This window comes from Glycine soja, chromosome 11 (assembly GCF_004193775.1).
Source record: "Glycine soja cultivar W05 chromosome 11, ASM419377v2, whole genome shotgun sequence".
Taxonomy (NCBI): Eukaryota; Viridiplantae; Streptophyta; class Magnoliopsida; order Fabales; family Fabaceae; genus Glycine; species Glycine soja.
This window is the reverse complement of record NC_041012.1, coordinates 40335024-40353850: the sequence shown is the minus strand read 5'-3', so window position 1 is coordinate 40353850 and position 18827 is coordinate 40335024. Positions and strand designations below refer to the sequence as shown.

At 35.5% G+C, this 18827-nt stretch overlaps 3 protein-coding genes across 3 annotated transcripts; 1 reads left to right on the top strand and 2 right to left on the bottom strand.

The window, feature by feature from the left end:
- Positions 1-1864: 1864 nt before the first annotated feature.
- LOC114373292 lies at positions 1865-2692 on the bottom strand. Its single transcript, XM_028330790.1, has one exon. The coding sequence runs from the start codon at positions 2690-2692 to the stop codon at positions 1865-1867; it is 828 nt and encodes a 275-aa protein (XP_028186591.1).
- Positions 2693-7319: 4627 nt separating this feature from the next.
- LOC114373291 lies at positions 7320-10776 on the top strand. Its single transcript, XM_028330789.1, has 6 exons — positions 7320-8480; positions 8568-8837; positions 9480-9560; positions 9881-9992; positions 10069-10135; positions 10395-10776. Exons 1-6 carry the CDS (start codon positions 7320-7322, stop codon positions 10489-10491), a joined length of 1788 nt encoding a protein of 595 aa, XP_028186590.1. The 3' UTR covers positions 10492-10776.
- Positions 10777-13930: 3154 nt separating this feature from the next.
- Positions 13931-18289, bottom strand: LOC114375584. Its single transcript, XM_028333409.1, has 7 exons — positions 17693-18289; positions 16940-17089; positions 16544-16666; positions 16261-16323; positions 15741-15857; positions 14769-15280; positions 13931-14621 (listed from the first exon to the last, which is right to left on the bottom strand). The coding sequence occupies exons 1-7, from the start codon at positions 18195-18197 to the stop codon at positions 14010-14012; spliced, it is 2082 nt and encodes a 693-aa protein (XP_028189210.1). The 5' UTR covers positions 18198-18289; the 3' UTR covers positions 13931-14009.
- Positions 18290-18827: the final 538 nt, after the last annotated feature.

The window sequence follows — 18827 nt, the reverse complement described above, 5'->3', positions numbered from 1 at the left end:
AAATGTAACAAGTGCGCTTGTCTTTAAATAAGAAATTTAATCTTGTTAATAACTTCTATTACAGAAAATTGATAATCTTAAAAAATCAGCTTGTTCCTAGACAACCAGATGCAATAGACTGCAATTGTTATAGCCAGGCAACAAAATTTTTCTTGAACACCTAATGTGGATCTGCCCCTAATTAAAGAGTCAGTAATGCGCTGCAAAGAAGTGAAACGCCTGCGGAAAGGAGCCAAATCACGAATGTGAGCCCAAACTTGGAGAAATTTTCTGCAAGAAAAGAACAAATGAGCATTTGACTCAGCCTCATTTGAACATAAAGGGCAGAGGGAACCCTTGTTCAAAAAAGCAGCTTTGTCAAGAGTAAGCAGACAGTTCCTTTTAGCAAGTCATAGAATGAAAGACATCTTAGGAGGGATTGCTGGGTTCCATATAACAGAACACCAACTAACAGCAGGCTTGACACCTCTAATGTATTCATAGACTTTGCCAACAAGCAATTGTTCATTGGTGCTCCAAGATTGAATCCTCTTTTTGACCTCTTCCGTACTTAGCTCTTTGGAGATAATAAAATCCCTTATTTGAATGATTTTCTTTATCAAAACTGAATCGAATGAAAAAGTATTGTAATTCCACACATTGCTCCCTCTGAAATAGTAATGGTGAACTCATCGAACCCATAGAGAATCTTTCTTACAATGAAAGTCCCATAGGATACGGGAAAGAAGCGCAAGGTTCCAGTCCTTGAGATTAAAAAGGCCTAAACTCCCTTCTTTTTTCGAAGAACAAACTACTGACCAAGCAACCAAGGGCTTATTTTTGCCAATATCCGCTTTGCCCCACAAAAAATTACGGCACAAAGCGTTGATCCGGTCCAAAATAGATTGAGGCAAAGGAAAAATCCCCATCCAGAAATTCACAATTCCTTGAATAACTGCTGTGATCAACTCTAACTTACCTGCATAAGATAAAGACTTCCTGCTCCATCCCTGAATTAGGCCAGTAATCTTGGAAAGCAAGGGAGCATAGTGACATACATTTAATCTAGATGATAAAAGGGGAGCACCCAAGTATCTAAAAAGAAAGTCACCCAAGCTAAATCCAGTAAGTTGTTGAATATGAGAAAGCTCATGAGACCTAATACCGGTTGAGTATATGACAGATTTATCAGAGTTGATGGAAAGCACTGAAACCCTACAGAAGTGTTGAAGCTTGGCAAACATAGTTGACACAGAAGAGATATCTTCTCTAGATAGAAGCATAATAGCATATGCAAAAGCCAAATGAGATAGCTGAATACCTGCACAATTGGGATGAAATTTAAAATTGGTATCATCCTTGAGGCTACTCATATCTCTGGAAAAGTACTCCAAACAAAGCACAAACAGATAAGGGGAGAGAGGATCCCCTTGTCTAAGACCCCGTTGCCCTTTGAAGTGGCCATAAATGGATCCATTGACTGTCATACTAAAGAAAGTGGAAGAAACACATTCCATGATCCAAGTACAAAACTGGGCTGGGAAGCCAATGGACTTAAGCATCCAATCCAAGAATTCTCAGGAAATGGAATCATAAGCTTTATGCAAGTCAATTTTTAGGAGGCATCTCGGAGAGGATCTTTTCCGGGCATATTTGCGCAAAATCTCTTAAACTAGGAAGATGTTGTCCATCATCTTTTTGTTCTTAATGAAGGCAAATTGAGGTTCCCCAATAATAGTCTCAAGCACTGGGGCTATGCGGTTGGCCAGAATTTTAGACACAATCTTATATAAAAAATTACAACAAGATATGGGTCTAAAATGGTTAACCTGGGAGGCTTGATCATGCTTAGAAATAAGCGCAATAATAGCATGGTTGATCTGCTTTAAAATTTTCCAGTTGTGAAGAATTCATTAACTACCGCAAAGATATCATCACCAATGATATTCCAAGCCTTCTTGAAGAATAAAACATTGAAACCATTTGGCCCAGGAGCTTTATTGTTATCCATCACAAAAATAACGTTCCAAACCTCTTGCTTAGAAGTAGGACAAAGTAAGGCCGCAAAGCAATCGGTGGAAACCTTAGGACCCCTGTTGCAGATTGAAATGGAAGGAGTTTGGGTCAGCTCATGAGCACTAAACAAATTCCTAAAGTGATTCACAAAAGCAAGGGCAATTTCATCTTGGGAGGAAGTGTTATGCCCATCCTCTAGCCTTATGGCAGCAATAAATCGACTGTGTTTGTTGCGCTTGATTAAAGCATGAAAAAATTTGGAGCATTTATCAGCCTGTAGGAGATATCTGTTTTTGATGAGTTGAGCAAACTTCATAGACTCCGTTTTTCTAAGCATAATGGTCTGCCCTCTAGTGCGATTTGCTAGAGCAAGAAGGGAAGGATCCTGAGGATTTTGCTTTAGAGAATTAAGCACACTGTTATATTCAGCCTCAGCTAGCTCCACTCGATTAGAGATGTTGTTGAACTCCTGCTTAAAAAGATTCTTCAATGGAGCTTTAAGAGCTTTCAATTTCTTACAAACCTTGAACATGCTACAACCATGAATATTTTGCTTCCAGCCATCTGTAACAATTCTTGAGAAATTTGGATGATCCACAATAGCATTGTTGAATTTAAATGGAGAATTACCTCTAGGCACTACCAACTCAGTGGTGACAACTAGAGGAGTATGGTCTGAAATAGAAATAAACTCCATAACTTCACAAGCAGAATTTTCAAAGGAATTGAACCAGGCTTGATTACATAAAGCTCTGTTCAGTTTGCTCCACACCCTGCCATTAGTCCACGTGTACAAGGGGCCATGAGTGTTGATGCTCCCCAGCCCCAAGTCAGAATATCAATCAACAAAATCTTGAAACTCATAAGCATTGGGCTCAGCTCCATTGAAACAGTCGGTGGGAGATAGAATGAAGTTGAAGTCACCAATGAGGAGGCAGGGGTAGTTCATATTAGCATTGATACTATTCAAATTTATCCAAAGAGATCTTCTTGCCACAATGGAGTAAAGACCGTAGATGAATGAAACCTGAAAGCGCTTGGCAATGCTTTTACAATCAATAGCACAGTGAATCAATTGGGCATTTGACTCCAAAACAGAAAGATGGATCTTATCCTGCTTCTAGAGGATAAGAATTCTGCCAGCATTATGAGAAGCGAAGTTATGGGTGAAGTGTCAGTCATCAAACTTTCTTCTCATGATTTCCTTAACTGAAACCTTATTCGACTTAGTTTCCAACACAACCATGATGTTAACTTCCTTGCAGCGAAGGAAGCTCTGCATCGCATGATGCTTCAGAGGCAAATTAAAGCCTTTGATGTTCCAAGAGGCAATGATCATGGATTCGGACGGGAGGAAGTCTCCCCGACCCTAGTTACAGCTTTATGCTTTCTTCCTCTTTGGACATCAGCTTGCATATCCTCAGTACAAGTTGTCTTTATGAGTTGCCTTTTTTTACCTTTTTTCTGGTGTTTTGTTTTCACCTGAACAAACCCCTCTTCTATAGGATCACCAAACCCAGTGTTCCCTGTTTCTTTGCGGTCAGAAGAATTCTGAAAGACAGGAACATGATTTGCAACCAGAACATGTTTTCTGTGAGGAGGGACAGACAGATTAGTCTGGACAGTCTTTGGATTATCAAAGGGGCCTGCTGTATTGGTATTTGGGGGCATTGCTTAATCACCCACTTGTGGTTGATCCAAGGTGGGACAGGCTGTGATGAGAACAAACTTTTTTGCAGTGACATTTTTACAATTAGTGAGGCGGTGCCCAATCATCTTGCAGTGAGTGCAAAAAGAAGATCTATTTTCATACTCAATCTTTTGCACAAAAGTCTTCCATGTAGGAAGTCTAAATCGCACTTCATCGATGACTTCCAAAGAAGCATCAACCTCAACTAAAGCTCTAACAAAAGAAATAGACCCCTTAGAAGCAGTAAGATGGTCAGATCGAATAGGCGAACCAATCTTGGACAGGATTTTCCCTAAGGCATGAGGATTCCAAAGCTCCAAAGGAAGATTTCTGAGTTTAACCCAGACAGGAATCTTGCTGAGCTCCTCATTGCCAAAATCAAAGAATGTTGGCATAACCTTCAATAGTAGGGGTCTTTGAAATATGAAGTAAGGGCCTGTAGAGAGGACTTGGTTCAGATCGTCCTCAGACTCAAATTTAAACACTAGCCAACCACTTTCATGAGTTGAGTATGAAAACTTGACTCCCCATTTTTGGCAACAATCCAGCAGAGCTTTCTTTCCTAGGAAGCGGCCAGCCACATAGCCAATAAGGCTATGTCCCCAAGCCTCTTCCAGGGGTTGCAAATCAGTTTCTTCCAACAGCACTTCATCATCAGAGGGTGGAGGGGAGAACTTCATTCCAAAACCTTTGGAAGGGTTTTTGTTATCTTTGAACAAATTGACCCAAGGAGTGGGAGCCTTATTGTCGTCTAGCTGCGGTGATGATTTAGAGCCATAGGAGTGAGATGAATCATCATCAGTGGTTGAATCATTGTCCCCTAAGGTGCAAGAAACCTCTGGGGAAGATTCAGATTCAACACTGCATTCCGACAAATTATCAAACACTTGGTGTGCGACATCATTAGTTTTTACATAATTTGTCCCTGCCTTTTTTACGAGCACCTTGCCTACAAGATTATCCTGTGAAGCAGTATAAGCATTCTGATTTGCTTGGACAACATCCAAGCAACCAGCCAGACCAGAAGTAGCAGATGTTTGGGATTTACCGGAACCTGAGGTAGTACCCTTCACCATAATTTGCTTTGCAGCTAAGTGCGATTGACGACCCTTGTTCTTTCCCATCAGGAGCAGTTCAAGTTGGCTATTGCAAGTAGTAACGAACTACTTTATAGCCCAAGATGAGAAAAGTGATAGGGCACGCGATTGAAAAAATAAGGAAAAACTTTGGAGATCGAGGTAGTCAGAACTCCCAAGGATCGAAGAAGGAACCCCAGCGTTTGTAGAGAGCAAAGACTCACTCCATCGGTGACCAAGTCACTGGGCAACACCCAAGGACGGAAGGAACCTGCGTGACGAGGAGGTTCTTTTTTTTTTTTTCATTCATGTCATTCTTGCTTGCTGTATATGGGAGTTTTGGAGGTAGTACCTAGTTTGTACAAAATAACAATTTTTTAATAGGCTTGTAACATTACAGACATAATACTTGAAATACAAATACCAATCATCATATCTGACGATTTTTTTAGTCTTCTTTTCATAACAATGACACTTACTCTTTTGTATGCCGATTTTCGTACTTTATTTTCAAAAATAAAAATGAGAAAATTGTAAAAATTAATAATGTTAACCGTTAGAAAATAAGTATTTTTTTGCTCTCATCTAGCATTGGTAACTTAAACCAATGAAAAATGGAACCAGACGAGAGTGCCTTGTTTAGAAGCAGTGAATAATTTTTAATTTATTTCACTAAATAATTCGCTTAGTTTTTGTTGCTTCTTAACTTTATCTCAAGTAACAATAGCAAGGAAGGAGGATTTTTTTGTTGCTTCTTAACTTTTTTTACAGAGAATTATTCAGTGAAATAAATTTAGAATTTCATAGAAAAAAAATGTTAAAAGATTCTGCTTCTCTTGCTCTCTTGCATATACACTTCATGATATTTATTTCGCAAAAAAAATATACTACATGATAGTGGTATTGATTGACAAACACAAGGTTCATGATAAACATCGTGGCAGGTCATCATATCAGTAGATACGATGAAGTTGTTTCCCTTGTGAGGAGATTCATACTGGGTTATCAACATGAGAAACCTGAAGCCTCCAAGTAACAAACTGGATATATGCATAGTTGATGCCCATAGCAACTCCAAAACCCAAAACTGATGAAAGTAGTATGGCATATATGGCCGTCAAATAAAACTGCAACAAAAGCACAAATCTTTAGCATATTTGAGTCATTCAAGTAATCAACTAAGGAGCCAGGATGTATAGTTTTTCAATTACAAAGGTAACAAAACTGTTACTTGTTAATGCAAGACGCAGGAGGAGGCTACATGAAATAAAACAGAAATAATAAGACCATTTTTGAATGAATTTCTCCACAAGTACTTATAAGAGAAAAAAAAAAGTAAAATAAAATAAATTTCTCTCACAAGTTAAGCTAAAATTAACTTATACATAAGTTAATTTATAGAAGTTGTCTCATTTAGCCTCTCCCGAAAGCTAATTTTTGCTTATGCATAAACTAGTTTTTTTGCTTATGGAAGAAACTTATTTCATTTTTTTTCCTTATTTTTTTTTTCTATAAGAACTTATTAAGAAGTTTATCCAAACATAATACATACTGACAGACTGCTATATCTACTACTAGTCACATCATCTATATTCCTTCCACAAATTATTTTTCCATTTGGTTAGCAAATTGTAAAGCTTTTTCTTCTCTGGTATTTTTTTTTAAACGGAAGCATACACTTCCTGTCCTCCGATTTGCATTCATATTTCTAATGTCCACCTTCCCACAGGAGCCCATTGGGCTTGCCTGAAGTTAATTTATTTTAGAAGAATGGGGGGAGGCTGACAAACCCCTTGTACTCTTCACTATTTATCAATGCAATATCAGGTTTTCTTTCTTATTTTCATCTTACATACTCATCTTTATATTCTGTATTGTGTTAGGGGTTAGATGCTGGGGAGAGGGTAACTTCTACATAAGATTTAAAGAAGATATATATGCATTAGTTTTAGGGGTTAAACGCTTGGGAGAGGATAACTTCTAATAGAACAAGAAGAAAAGATATCATAATAAAATCATTCCTAGGCATAGAGTGATTGCATTATGCCCATGCGTCAAAGCAAACATCTAGAATTACAACTTCATACATTTTATCTATCGAGTCTTTGCAAAGACATTTGGGAGATAGATAGGTAAAATAGGTTTGTGATCGTGAGGCATCAGGGGCAGCAGGTAAATGAATAGATGTGAGTATAGAATCACCTGAATTGTTAAAAAAAAAAATCATAAACTCATGCATCCTAGGCAGACAAGGCAAGTCAGTTCCTAACACTATCTTATCTTGAATTTATCTTTTTTTTATTATCTAAATCTTTTATCTTTCTTTATCTTTTATTTTTATCTTTAATTCTTTTATCTTTTTCTTTATCTTCTATTTTTATCTTTAAATCTTTCTCTTATCTCCTATATTTTTTTATCTTTATTTTAAATGATCTATGTGTTGCTTTTGAATTGAGTTTGTATTAATCTAAGTACAAACAAAATCCTTGTAGATTCGACACTCGAACTTCCAAACTACTTGTAACAAATTTAGTACACTTGCCAACGAGTTAATAATTATGTTCCTACGAGTTAACAATCATGTTGCTAATGATGCCACTCATGTTACTAGAAGTAGTTTAACGTATAAAGTTAATAACTCTTCTACTGGAAAAGTGGGGTCGGGTTCGTCAAAGGAACGTTTGGAACAATATGACAAGAAAAGGAAAGTTGATGTTAAATCAGAGTTACAAACTTCAGGTTTATCAAAGAAAAGTACTAAAGAAGTCAGGCAGTGGACAAAGGACAATATGATGACAAGATCAAAGAGGAGCAAGTTAAATGCAGAAGGCAACCAAACCTCCCGTGCTAATGAAAATGGTAGAGTATCCTTGTCTCCAATAATTGCACAAAGAAAGTCAGCTGGAGCTTTGAAAAGACATCAGCTTGATGAGTTGAATAATCCTGGTGGCAATAATGGAGAAGGTAGAGGGAGTTCAGTCGGCAAAAGGCATTTGCAGGATGATGTTTTGCTTTTTACACCAATTGCCCGCAGGACTAGACGGTCCTTAGCAGTAAACCCATTGATTAATGTCAGTGATGATGCTGAAATGGATACATTAGATTGTCCTAAAGGAAGGAGATCTCTTAGGATTAGGAAGCTGTCTAATGATGACAAACGATCCGAGACATTAGTTGGTTCATCTAAACCATCTGCACAACCTGAAGATATTGGGAAACATACTGCTGGGAAGAGAAAAATGAGAACGGATTCTGTTGTCAAATCACATGTGAATTGCCAAGCTCGGTCATCTTTATCTTTGTATGATGGTTCAGCGATATCTTCTGTTGATCGAAAACAAGGTAAAATATCAGAGCTAAATTCAGATAAAGCAAATCCAGGGGACAATATCAATAATTCTGAAGTCACCACTTTAGATGAATCACCAAGAGAGAGGTATAAGTCATCTGACTTGGCATCTGCAACTCCGGCAAAGTGTAAGACACCCGCGAATGATGCATCACCTGTTTGTATGGGTGATGAATATTACAAACAATCATGCAATAGAAATCTTTCAAGATCATGTAAGGAGCTCCATAGAGAACTTCAAAGCTTGAGGGACATCAGATCTGAATTACTTACTCCGTCTAAAGATTCAAGAAAGAGGAGGGACATGACTGATGTTCGAATTCTTTACAGCCACCACTTGGATGAAGATATTGTTAAGCATCAGAAGAAGGTATCATTTGATTTTTTTTGTAAACTTCTATCAGTAAGTACAGACATGTGGTTTCCAGACATATCTTGTTTCTTGTTCTTATTGCAGATTTTAGCACGGCTTGGAGTTTCTGTGGCTTCCTCCATTGCAGATGCAACCCATTTCATAGCTAATCAATTTGTGCGTACAAGGAATATGTTAGAAGCTATTGCTTTTGGTAAACCGGTGGTCACGCACTTATGGATTGAAAGCTGTGGTCAAGCTAGCTGTTTTATTGATGAGAGAAATTACATATTGAGGGATGTGAAAAAGGAAAAGGAGTTAGGTTTCAGCATGCCAGTTTCACTAGCACATGCAATCCAGCATCCTCTTTTAAAGGTAATATATATGGAACATACATAATGAAAGGAGTAAATCATAATCTTTTGGATAATGGATGTGTTTCACCAGTTGCGATTGTAAAAAAGTCATTTGTTTTTCTAAAGTCATCTTGCAATTTTTTAGGAATTTCTAATTCTGATCATCTATGAAAAGATCCATTCAACATGTCTCTCATCTATAAACTGTTCTCACCTAATACATCCCATTGTGTATGTGGCTTGCCAACCCTACCCAGTGAGATAAGGCTTAATTACTGTTCTTTATAAACATCTTATACTTTTAATCTCTTAGATTACCAATTTTATCATGTTCCATCTGGTTTTAATTGTAACAGTGTTGTCCCCATTGTTGTCAATCAGATGCAATTAAGTCCCCTGGTTAGTTTATTGTTGATGTGAAATTGGGCTGCTTCATCTCCATAAGTATAGTCACTAGTCAGTTAACAAGAAGTTTGTGTCATAAAAATTCAGTGATAAAGTGCAGGTTACCTGGGGAAGGGGGATAGAATTCTACATCCAAACTAACTGAACCATTTTTTTTTTAAGATTAGGAGGGATTGAAGTTTAATTAAACCTATTTTAAATACAAACTTGCATTTTCTGCATGTTGCTCTTCATAAATGATCATAATTTTCTGCAGGGTCGAAGAGTATTGGTCACCACAAATACTAAACCCAGTAAAGAGATTGTTTCAAATTTAACGAGAGCTGTTCAGGGCCAGGTATGCATCTTTCTCCATGTAAATTCATCAGTTGCACTCCTATATGGTTGAAGAAAAGCATATCTTTAGAATTGGGATAGTTTCTCCTTTTCATGATTTTCTATGAACAAATCCATATAGAATAAGCAAATATTATTGATAAAAAATCGCTGTAATTTTTCTATTTTATTATTTATCAATCGTACGGTTCACTATTGATTTAAACAGACACTTATTTACATCACTACATGCAATTGAGCAACTCTTTCTTTTGGCACAACTTTCCAACATTACACTGGATCTATCTCAATATTCTTTTTGCCTGTAACTGATTTTTCTAGGTAGTGGAGAAAGTAGGAAGATCTGTTTTCAAGGGAGATACAATTTCCGATGATCTACTGATCTTATCTTGTGAAGAAGATTATGCCTCTTGTGTGCCTTTTCTTGAAAAGGGTCAGAAACTGTTTCATTCAGCTTTGAAAACTTGCTATCTGCTCAAAATTAAGAATACTATGTTTTGCATCTGCAGGGGCAATGGTGTACAGTTCAGAACTGTTGCTGAATGGCATTGTTACTCAGAAGCTGGAGTATCAGAGGTCATTTTTTGTTCCATTGCTCGTATTACTAATGAGTTTGAAGAATATAAGCTTTTATTATACACAGATCTTGTTCCTTAGGGTAGTGGGTGGGAGGGTTTGCCATTATCATGTATAGCCAATTCCTTAGCTGAAATTTCTGCTCTCCCAAAATTTTGTCTAATGTAGTGCTAGAAAATTGCATCTTCTAATGATGGGTTTCATGTATGTGTCTAGTATCTATGGTAGTTCATTCCTGATGTGCACATTTCGGTTGCAGGCATCGACTTTTTGCAGACATTGTGAAGAAAACTCGTTCCACCTTATGGTTGAAAACAGATGACAGAACATTTATTCCTGTGACTAAATGTAATTAGAGTGGCTCCATTTTTACTTTTCCTCTTGATCATTTGTAGTTTAGGTCATGTAGATATTTTCCAACACATTTTCTAAGTCCCCCTCTCCGTAATATATTTATTATGTAGAAATCTTTGAAAGGTGTTTTTGCTCTTTTCTTTCAGTTTGCACCCTTCTGCGATAATGTTGTGACAATTGTGATTTGTGAGTGATGCTCGTAAGACCCGAGGGTATAAATCTGTGGTAGCCGTGGACATGGCTTGTGTTTGTCTGATGAAATAACGTAGTATGTTGCATTGGTGGTATCTCGTGTATGTTCTTTATCTTTTATAGTGTTCTAATGCATTTATTTATTTTATGCCAAAGAGCTCGATATTCGACTTAGTGTTCACAAGTTCTCTTAGTAGTATGCTGCTGGTAGTAGCATGCTGCAAAACAGGAGAGAAATTTCGAAAGGAATGAAATATGTGATAAAGTGGTAATGTGATTGAAAAATATATAAAAAAAATATTGTGAAATATGTGATAAATTTCTATTGTGAAAAATGTTCTATAACTCAATAATAGTAATACAATTTCTTCCGGATTGTTCCCATCCATCAGGCCACCCCATTTACTGACCAGTGACCACATCATTGGCAAATAGCAATTGCCAACTCGGTTTTACAAGAATGTTTTATTAAGTTCCACCTATCACCCAAGTGATACCGAAAAAACAAAGACCTCTCTCAGACTACCCTAGAACAGCTGTACCATAAAAACTTGGGAACTGGCAGAAAAGTGATTAACAACTCACATTTTAAGTTAATATATAATGAATAAATAGACAGATAAATGGTGTGAAATGAAATTTACAAATTGTACAGTTCCCTACAAAGGTGCCTATGATAATTGCTTATTAACAAGGAAATGAGCTCAACAAAAAAGTTCTTAAACAAGGAAATGAGTAGTGCAAAAGTGTAATTTTAATGTACAATGTAACATTCCTTTTTTTAAGCCAATTTAAAAAGAATTTTTATTTTTATATAAATAGAATTTTAGAAAAATGATTTAGATTTTTATAAATAAATAAATAATGAAAAATAATGATTTGAAGGAAAAAAAAGGACATTTAATTTATTCATTTGATAGGGAATAAAATAGAGTTCTTTTTATGAAATATTAAAAATAAATAAATAGAATAATAATAAGTTGTGTGTACCCTAAGTATAAATAGCGATGTTAGGTTAGTTTTCGAGCATTCTCACCGTTGGATCGTCGTGAAATTTGAGAACCACGTTCGCAATCCAATTTCGAGCATTCTCACCGTTGGGAATTTTGATATCATGTTCGAGCTGAGAGAAATACCTTTCACATCGTAGTCTTTTCTTTTCCCGTAGAAACCCAAAACGGTCTCAGTAAAACTACAATCCCGGTTTCGTTAACCGTTGGATTTTCATGAAATTTTGATATGTGGTTTGAGATTCAGTTCCTCACACTTTCACCGTTGGGATTTCAGAGATATTATTCACGGAGAGAGAAAAAGGAATCACTCCAAGAATCACACCAAGACAGTACAAGTGGAGGCTTCAATCCCTTCTCTGACTCTTTGACGTTTGGAAACTCTATCGGAGCAGGTAAAGGAAAAAAATGGAGGAATCACAGAGACCGTTAAAGATGTCGCTATCGCTGCCGGAAGACACGTGAGTCCACCTAGAGGTAAGGGATGAGTTATTCATAATGGAGGATTAGTGAGAACATGTGTAAGGATCTTTAGAGATATCAATTAGAATGAGTTTTAGGGTATTTTTGTAATTTTCATTTTATCCTTATAATTATTACAACGAATTATATGTTTGATGAATCAGTTGATGTCCCAATGAGAAATTGCTGTGAGATTGATGTGTTCTTGTGTTGAGTGTGAACCCCTTAGAAAAATTAAACTCTTTTTATTAACGTAAATTATATTTTAAATAATATTATTCAATGACTTATTTTATACAAATTATTATCTTGTTCTAATTTTTCTACGACGATGATCAACATGTTATGTGTATATAATTATTGCAATACTAGAATAACAAATTAAAGAAAATTGTAAGGTTAATGCCTAGTGGTAATTTCTTTTTATGTAATATTAAATTAATTGTTATAGAAATTCTTTGATTAAAAACAATGTAGTTTAATTTACTATATACATATACATATATATGTTTTGTATCATGCAAATATTATTATTGTGTGATGTGTATATGAGTTATAAGGTGTAATAAGTTATTATAATGGTATTATAATATCATTGTGAAGATTTAGTACAAAGTTGAATGTGTCAATTTGCGAGATACATGTAAAAATGATATGGCTGACGTGATATTATGAGATTTTAAATTGTGGGCATGATATTTGATTGTGAATAAGTGTGTGTATTTGACACTTGATGTGACTAATTATATTGTGAGCTATGAATTATACAATAACCCGACCAGTGTTATCTTGAGAAAAGCGTTGATGTGCAGTGTTTAAGAGAAAGTGTAGGTTTCCTATTTAGGAACCAGTGTTAAATTGTAGCGCAATATGTTGTACGTGTTTAAAACATGAGTGTGAGATCGTGAGTATCGTATAATTCACAAGCAGTGTCTGTGTGCTAAAATGATTTTAGGGGTTGGACTTGAATCAGGAGGGAGAGACCCTGACGAACTTTTCGGAGTGTAGGCCTTGGGGGTCATCGGATTTAAGTGCTCCTTTAAGCCTATGCTGATCCCATATGGTTGGAACATTCTCGCAAAACATCGTGACCCTGACTGGTCTCCCTATGATTTTACTTAGTAAGAGTGACCTGACAAACTCATTGTGTGGTGTGTCTTGTTATGTACTCCTAAGCGCCCGAGGGTGGTTTTTCCCTGACATGGTACCACATTGCATATAGGCTTAAGTCTTAGCATAACTGTCTCATGCGCTTGCTAATTGTTTATTATGAAATTTATGTGTTATTATGTCTTGATCAGAGCGTGTGATTCTTGTGTAATGCGATTGATGATTGAAAAGTGTGATTAATGGATGAAAAGTGAACTTTGAATGACAAAGTGACAGAATTACGTGTAAGTAAATTTTATTTGGTTTATATGATATGTATATCTAGTTGTCTTGTTTCTCTATTAGTTAGGAATGTGAGAACTCACTCCCCTGTGTTGTTTGTATTTGGATCCTATGATGATCTTGAACTTTGTGTTCGGGGGGCAGATGACTAGGTGAATTACTTTAAGGAATCTTGTGCTGAAGAACGTCGAGACACAACGCTATGATAGGATGTGACATTAGGGTATAAGGTTTTATATTAATTGTATGAAGTCTTAGACAACCTTGTTTGAACCAAAATGACTTTATTATTTATTTGAACAATTTGAATATGATGCAGAAGAAAGTGAATGTGAGTCTTTTATTCCTTTGAAAGACTTGTATTTAAAAATGTAAAAAAAAATACTTTTAATTAATATTTGAAATTTTATTCCTTTGTTAGAATATATGTGAGAGGTAGATGGTGTCATAGACAACAACTTGAACTAATGATGATGTGATTTATAGCTGCGCTGAGGAACCTTCCTTATCATAGCCAAGGACAGATCAAAGTAGAGAGGAAGTTGAACAAATGCAAAAAATGACACAGGCAAACACGTAGCAACATATATGGGATAAACTGCAAACTTCAGCTCGTCTTCAACGATGAAGAAATGTCCTGCACAGAATGAGACCAAGACAGATGCTATAGATGTGAAGAGTGTGGTCAATCCCAGAAGAAGCTTTCTCGGCAAGTCCATAGCAAAATCCTTTTCTTGGAACCGAGATGTGAGTATTGAGAGGAACAAAACAAGGGCAGTGACAGAGGAACAAAGTGCAACAAGTGATGCTATGGCGAAGATGTTGAAAGCCGGTCTTCCTTGAAACAATGGATAACCTGTGTTTTGATTCGGACCGCCTGGTACAGCTGTTGAGGTTGTGAATGCAACGGTTGCAACAAGTGCTGCTACCAACGAGCATGATTCTGAGGTTTTGGACAGCCATTTACCACCTTCCTTTGTGAGTCTCTCGTGTGTACTTATGAATACCTGCTTCGCTGTTTGCCCGTTCTCGTTGTAACGTTCATAGAAATTTGGTGGCATGGAGTTCTTAACTAGCTGAAAAATATAATTATTATAGAATTTATGACGTGATATGAAGAGAGATAAAAAAAAAATAAGAGATGTTGGTGGAGTGTTTAAAATGGAAAGGTGTTCATGTATCACCACTCTTTTATAAAATTGTTGGGAGGAGAGAATGTTGACCTTATACCACTTGTATTCCCACTGCATTTGCAATGCAGCACCAGGGACACGCCATGGCTTATAACTCCTATAGGTGGCAGCAAGATGCAAAGCACTGTTCCCTTGGTTATCCACTTGACGAAATGCAGTCTCTTTAATCATGCTCCTCTCATTCAACAGGCTGTAAACATGAGGTTGCCTGTTCTCTATGGCCAGAAGAACAACATTCTTGTTATCAGCGTCCACGTCATGGATTGCCACTGGGTCTGTCTCAAGAATCTTCTCAACCATCTCTGCCACTCCCATCTTTGCTGCAATCAAAATAGGTGAATCTGTTCTTCTTATTTTCTGATAACATCCTTTCTCCTTACTTTGATTATTACTACTAGGACTACTATTTATGTTACTTGTTCCAGTGTGGTCATGCTTGTACAGGGAAGAAGAACAAGTTCGCTGAATTAGTTCATTCATCACTTGCTTGGCTAGAATGTGTTTCACCTTCTTTCGTTGGATTTTCCCTATCCAAGATGCTCCTGCATCCGAGATCAAAGCCACTCAGCTAAAAGAAAAAGTAATCAATATTCACCATTTTCTACTTTGTCAAGAGTTTCTTTCTCTCAATTAATTTTACATCAAACAATGATATTTTGCAAGAAAAAAAATTCTTTTTACGAGCTTAATATTATGCAATAATAGGTTAAAATAATTTTATATTTTCATTCGATCACAATTTACATTGTAACTTATAAGGTAAATATTATAAAAATCAATAAATTTAATATATATAATGATTTGTGATTGGATGAAAGCTTAAAATTATTTTATATTGTTGGTGTATATTTTTTTTAGTTTTTTTTAAAATGTAAAAATAAAAGAAAGTGATAATCCACTTATAAACGCGGTGCGTACGTAGCTTTCATAAGAAAAAATTGATGTTGCACAGACATTTTCTTACTAATTCTTACTAAGAATTATAGATGGCCATGTGCTTACCAAAACCGCAAATGATTAGCAAGATCTTCATCATATGGGTTAGGAATCGGATCGTTGCTCCCCAATTGGGAGGGAACAGGTAGCGTTTCTTTTCCAATTTCTTTGCTTGTTCTTCCTCTGCATAAATAATATACACATTAATTAGGGCATTAACTAATACCTTCTTAAAGTTGACCATGAGTAAGTACTTCCACCAGCACCTAATGTTAATATATCATGCATGCCACATATATATATAGGTGAAAATATAGAAATAAAACTCTGTATAATTTGGTTAGTAATTCTCTCTCTGTTTTCATGGAGAGAAAACAAAGGGCAGAAAAAAAATTAAATTTAAATTGAAGAAAAAAAACAGAGTATAGAAGATTTTGATTTTTTTTTCTTTCTTAAAAGACAGTTTTTCTTTTCAACCAAACACAAGTCTGTATTTTTACTTTTCTTTTTTTTTTCTGTTTCCTTAGCCAAACATATATAGTAATATAAAAGATGAAATGGAATTTACAAAAAGAGGGAAGATTACCAGATTTTCGGGAGACATTATTCTCTTCATCATTGCTTGCAGCGTTGTCATCTTTTCCAATTGCTGTAACACGGCGTAAAAGATATAGATGCATTAAACTTTCCAGGAAAAAAATTGGTTGAAGAAGATAGGTATAATAAGCAATATGATATAATAAAAATAATAATATATGTTCACAGTGTATGATATATGAAAGTATCCACTATCCACACATCATCACAAAGAGTAGATAGGTATAGAAAATGAAAATTAAGGAGTAAATGAAACAAGATTAACCACGCACAAGTACTCTTCAACAATGATAAGAAGGTGGCGCATGTTTCATAGTTCATAGGGTAGTGATGAGTTGTGTCTGCTTCATTACAACGTATATCATATGTTTCCTCAATCTCATCAACAATCGAACCTGACAAATTGAAACACCGATTATCAGTACTATAATATATATATATATATATATATATATATATATATATATATATATATATATATATATATATATTAATAAACCGTATATCAAGTGAGCACTACATATAGTTGTTAATGTGAGAAATAATAAGTATCGATGTAGTATATATTTAGACCATTAGATTATATTTTGTCATGTGACTTTAATAAGCGAATAATTATAAAACATGAAGAAAAACAATTTGTTGGAAAGAAAGTTAAATATTCTTACACTTGTAAATAATACTCTGAAGTAACTCCATCCGCGTGCTGCTTTTGAAACAATTAGGCTTCGCTGCAAGAATCTGCAGAGGTGATAACCCGTCCTGGTTTACAGAATTCACAAGGTTTGGGTACAACTCTATTATTTGAAGCGCCAAACCTATCAAAATTCGTTATATACATCTCCATTATAAATATTTACCATAAATAAGTTACTTGTTGAAATAATTTTACTAAATTATTCTTACATTTCATAAATGCATTGCTTATAACTATTGGATGATCAATGGAGATATATAGTTGAATAATTGATAGACACAATACTCAATCATTGGATTGATGTAGTTTATTAGGCGCAAAATTGGAATAAAATTTTTAATATCACATTGAAAACTATCACATCAGTAATATGATTTTTTTTAATATTTAAACATTAGTAATTTTGAAACGGGAAGAGTAAAGGTTAATGGAGACCATAGATACATATATAGACAAATAGTGATTTAGACGGTAGTAATTTCTTAAATTTAATTATATCAATAACTTGTCAATGAGTAATACGTGACAAATCATGATATGACATATTACACGCATGTCTATTTGTCATATAAGCCAAAATTAACATTATATGTCAATGCAGGAAATTATTAGAAAGAACTATTTAGTGTAACACTTAAATCAAAATGAAATTTTAATCTTAGAAGAATCAAACCAAAACTAAACACCATAAGTGTATTTTAGAGTAGTCAATGACAGTACTAACCAAAGTATTCACTAGCGATGGTAGAATGAAGAATGGTATCCCCGTTGCTTTTCCTAACCAACAACGAGCCATCCTCCTCATCATCACGTCTTCTTTGTTGGTTTTCATGGAGACAAAAGAAAGCCTCTCTCTTGCCATGAACAGCTGCCAAGAAAAGAGGGGTCTCACCTTCAACGTTGCGAAAACAAACGAGTTTGGGGTCCCTTTGGGCCATGTTGTGGCACAATTCCACGTTCCCGAGCTGTGCTGAAAGGTGCAAGGGAGTGTTACCCTTTGAGTTTTGCATGCATAAGATGTTGAGAGACACCTCTTTGTCGATGTTATCTAACACACTCTTCACAAAGCAAGTTTGGCCTACATGCACAGCAACGTGTAGCACTGTGTCTTCCACTTTTGTGATCTTAGCTTCCAATGCTCCCGGGTTTTTGTTGTAGGCATCTAATGCCTCTCTCCACTGCCCCTTCACCGCATAGTTAAACAAACTTTCAACGTCCATCTCAGCCATTTACACAAACTATCACGTCTATAAACAATATGTTATGTTACAAGTAAGCTTTCTAAGAGTAATGTAATGAAGCAGATAAGTATTATGTAACCGTTAAATTGAAATGTCATAGGAGACGTATATATATATATATGTATAAGTCGTCGAATATTAGCATGCATACTATATATTCTCGTCTTCTTTTTTTTATTTCTCCCAAAAATTGTCTTTTCTTTCAATGTACGATAAGCATTTTCATGTCGATGGAGGAGACTTGGATTCCAATTTACCTATATTTTTAAATTTGTTCTTTTTTTTTTGCCTTTTTTTAACATTGTATTTTATCAAAGATATGTTGTTTTTACTTTTTCTAGTGTGAAATTGGTAAAGGAGGGAAATACATAAAAGATCTACTCGCATTTATACTTTGCTCCCAGTTAGTATAAATTGATGCCTTGCGGCTTGTGCGATTGTTCTTTTACCGACAATGGACTAATTTGACTTGTTCATATGGAAATGTGTATTTATGAAGTTTAGTTGGAGATTTAACCACAAAAAACATAAAATAAAAAACATTTCTTCAGAAAATCATTCATGTCATTCTTACTTGCTGTATATGGGAGTTTTGGAGGTAGTACCTAGTTTGTACAA

Bases quoted from the DNA above. Each gene is read 5' to 3' on its own strand.
- LOC114373292 (XM_028330790.1), bottom strand. From the start codon at position 2,692: ATGGAGTTTATTTCTATTTCAGACCATACTCCTCTAGTTGTCACCACT.
- LOC114373291 (XM_028330789.1), top strand. From the start codon at position 7,320: ATGTTCCTACGAGTTAACAATCATGTTGCTAATGATGCCACTCATGTT. The intron at 8,481-8,567 runs GTATCATTTGAT...TTCTTATTGCAG, and splicing joins TTGTTAAGCATCAGAAGAAG to ATTTTAGCACGGCTTGGAGT. The intron at 10,136-10,394 runs GTCATTTTTTGT...TTTCGGTTGCAG, and splicing joins CAGAAGCTGGAGTATCAGAG to GCATCGACTTTTTGCAGACA.
- LOC114375584 (XM_028333409.1), bottom strand. From the start codon at position 18,197: ATGGCTGAGATGGACGTTGAAAGTTTGTTTAACTATGCGGTGAAGGGG. The intron at 15,858-16,260 runs GTAATCTTCCCT...TTATTTATGCAG, and splicing joins TAATGTCTCCCGAAAATCTG to AGGAAGAACAAGCAAAGAAA. The intron at 14,622-14,768 runs GTCAACATTCTC...TATATTTTTCAG, and splicing joins GGGAATACAAGTGGTATAAG to CTAGTTAAGAACTCCATGCC.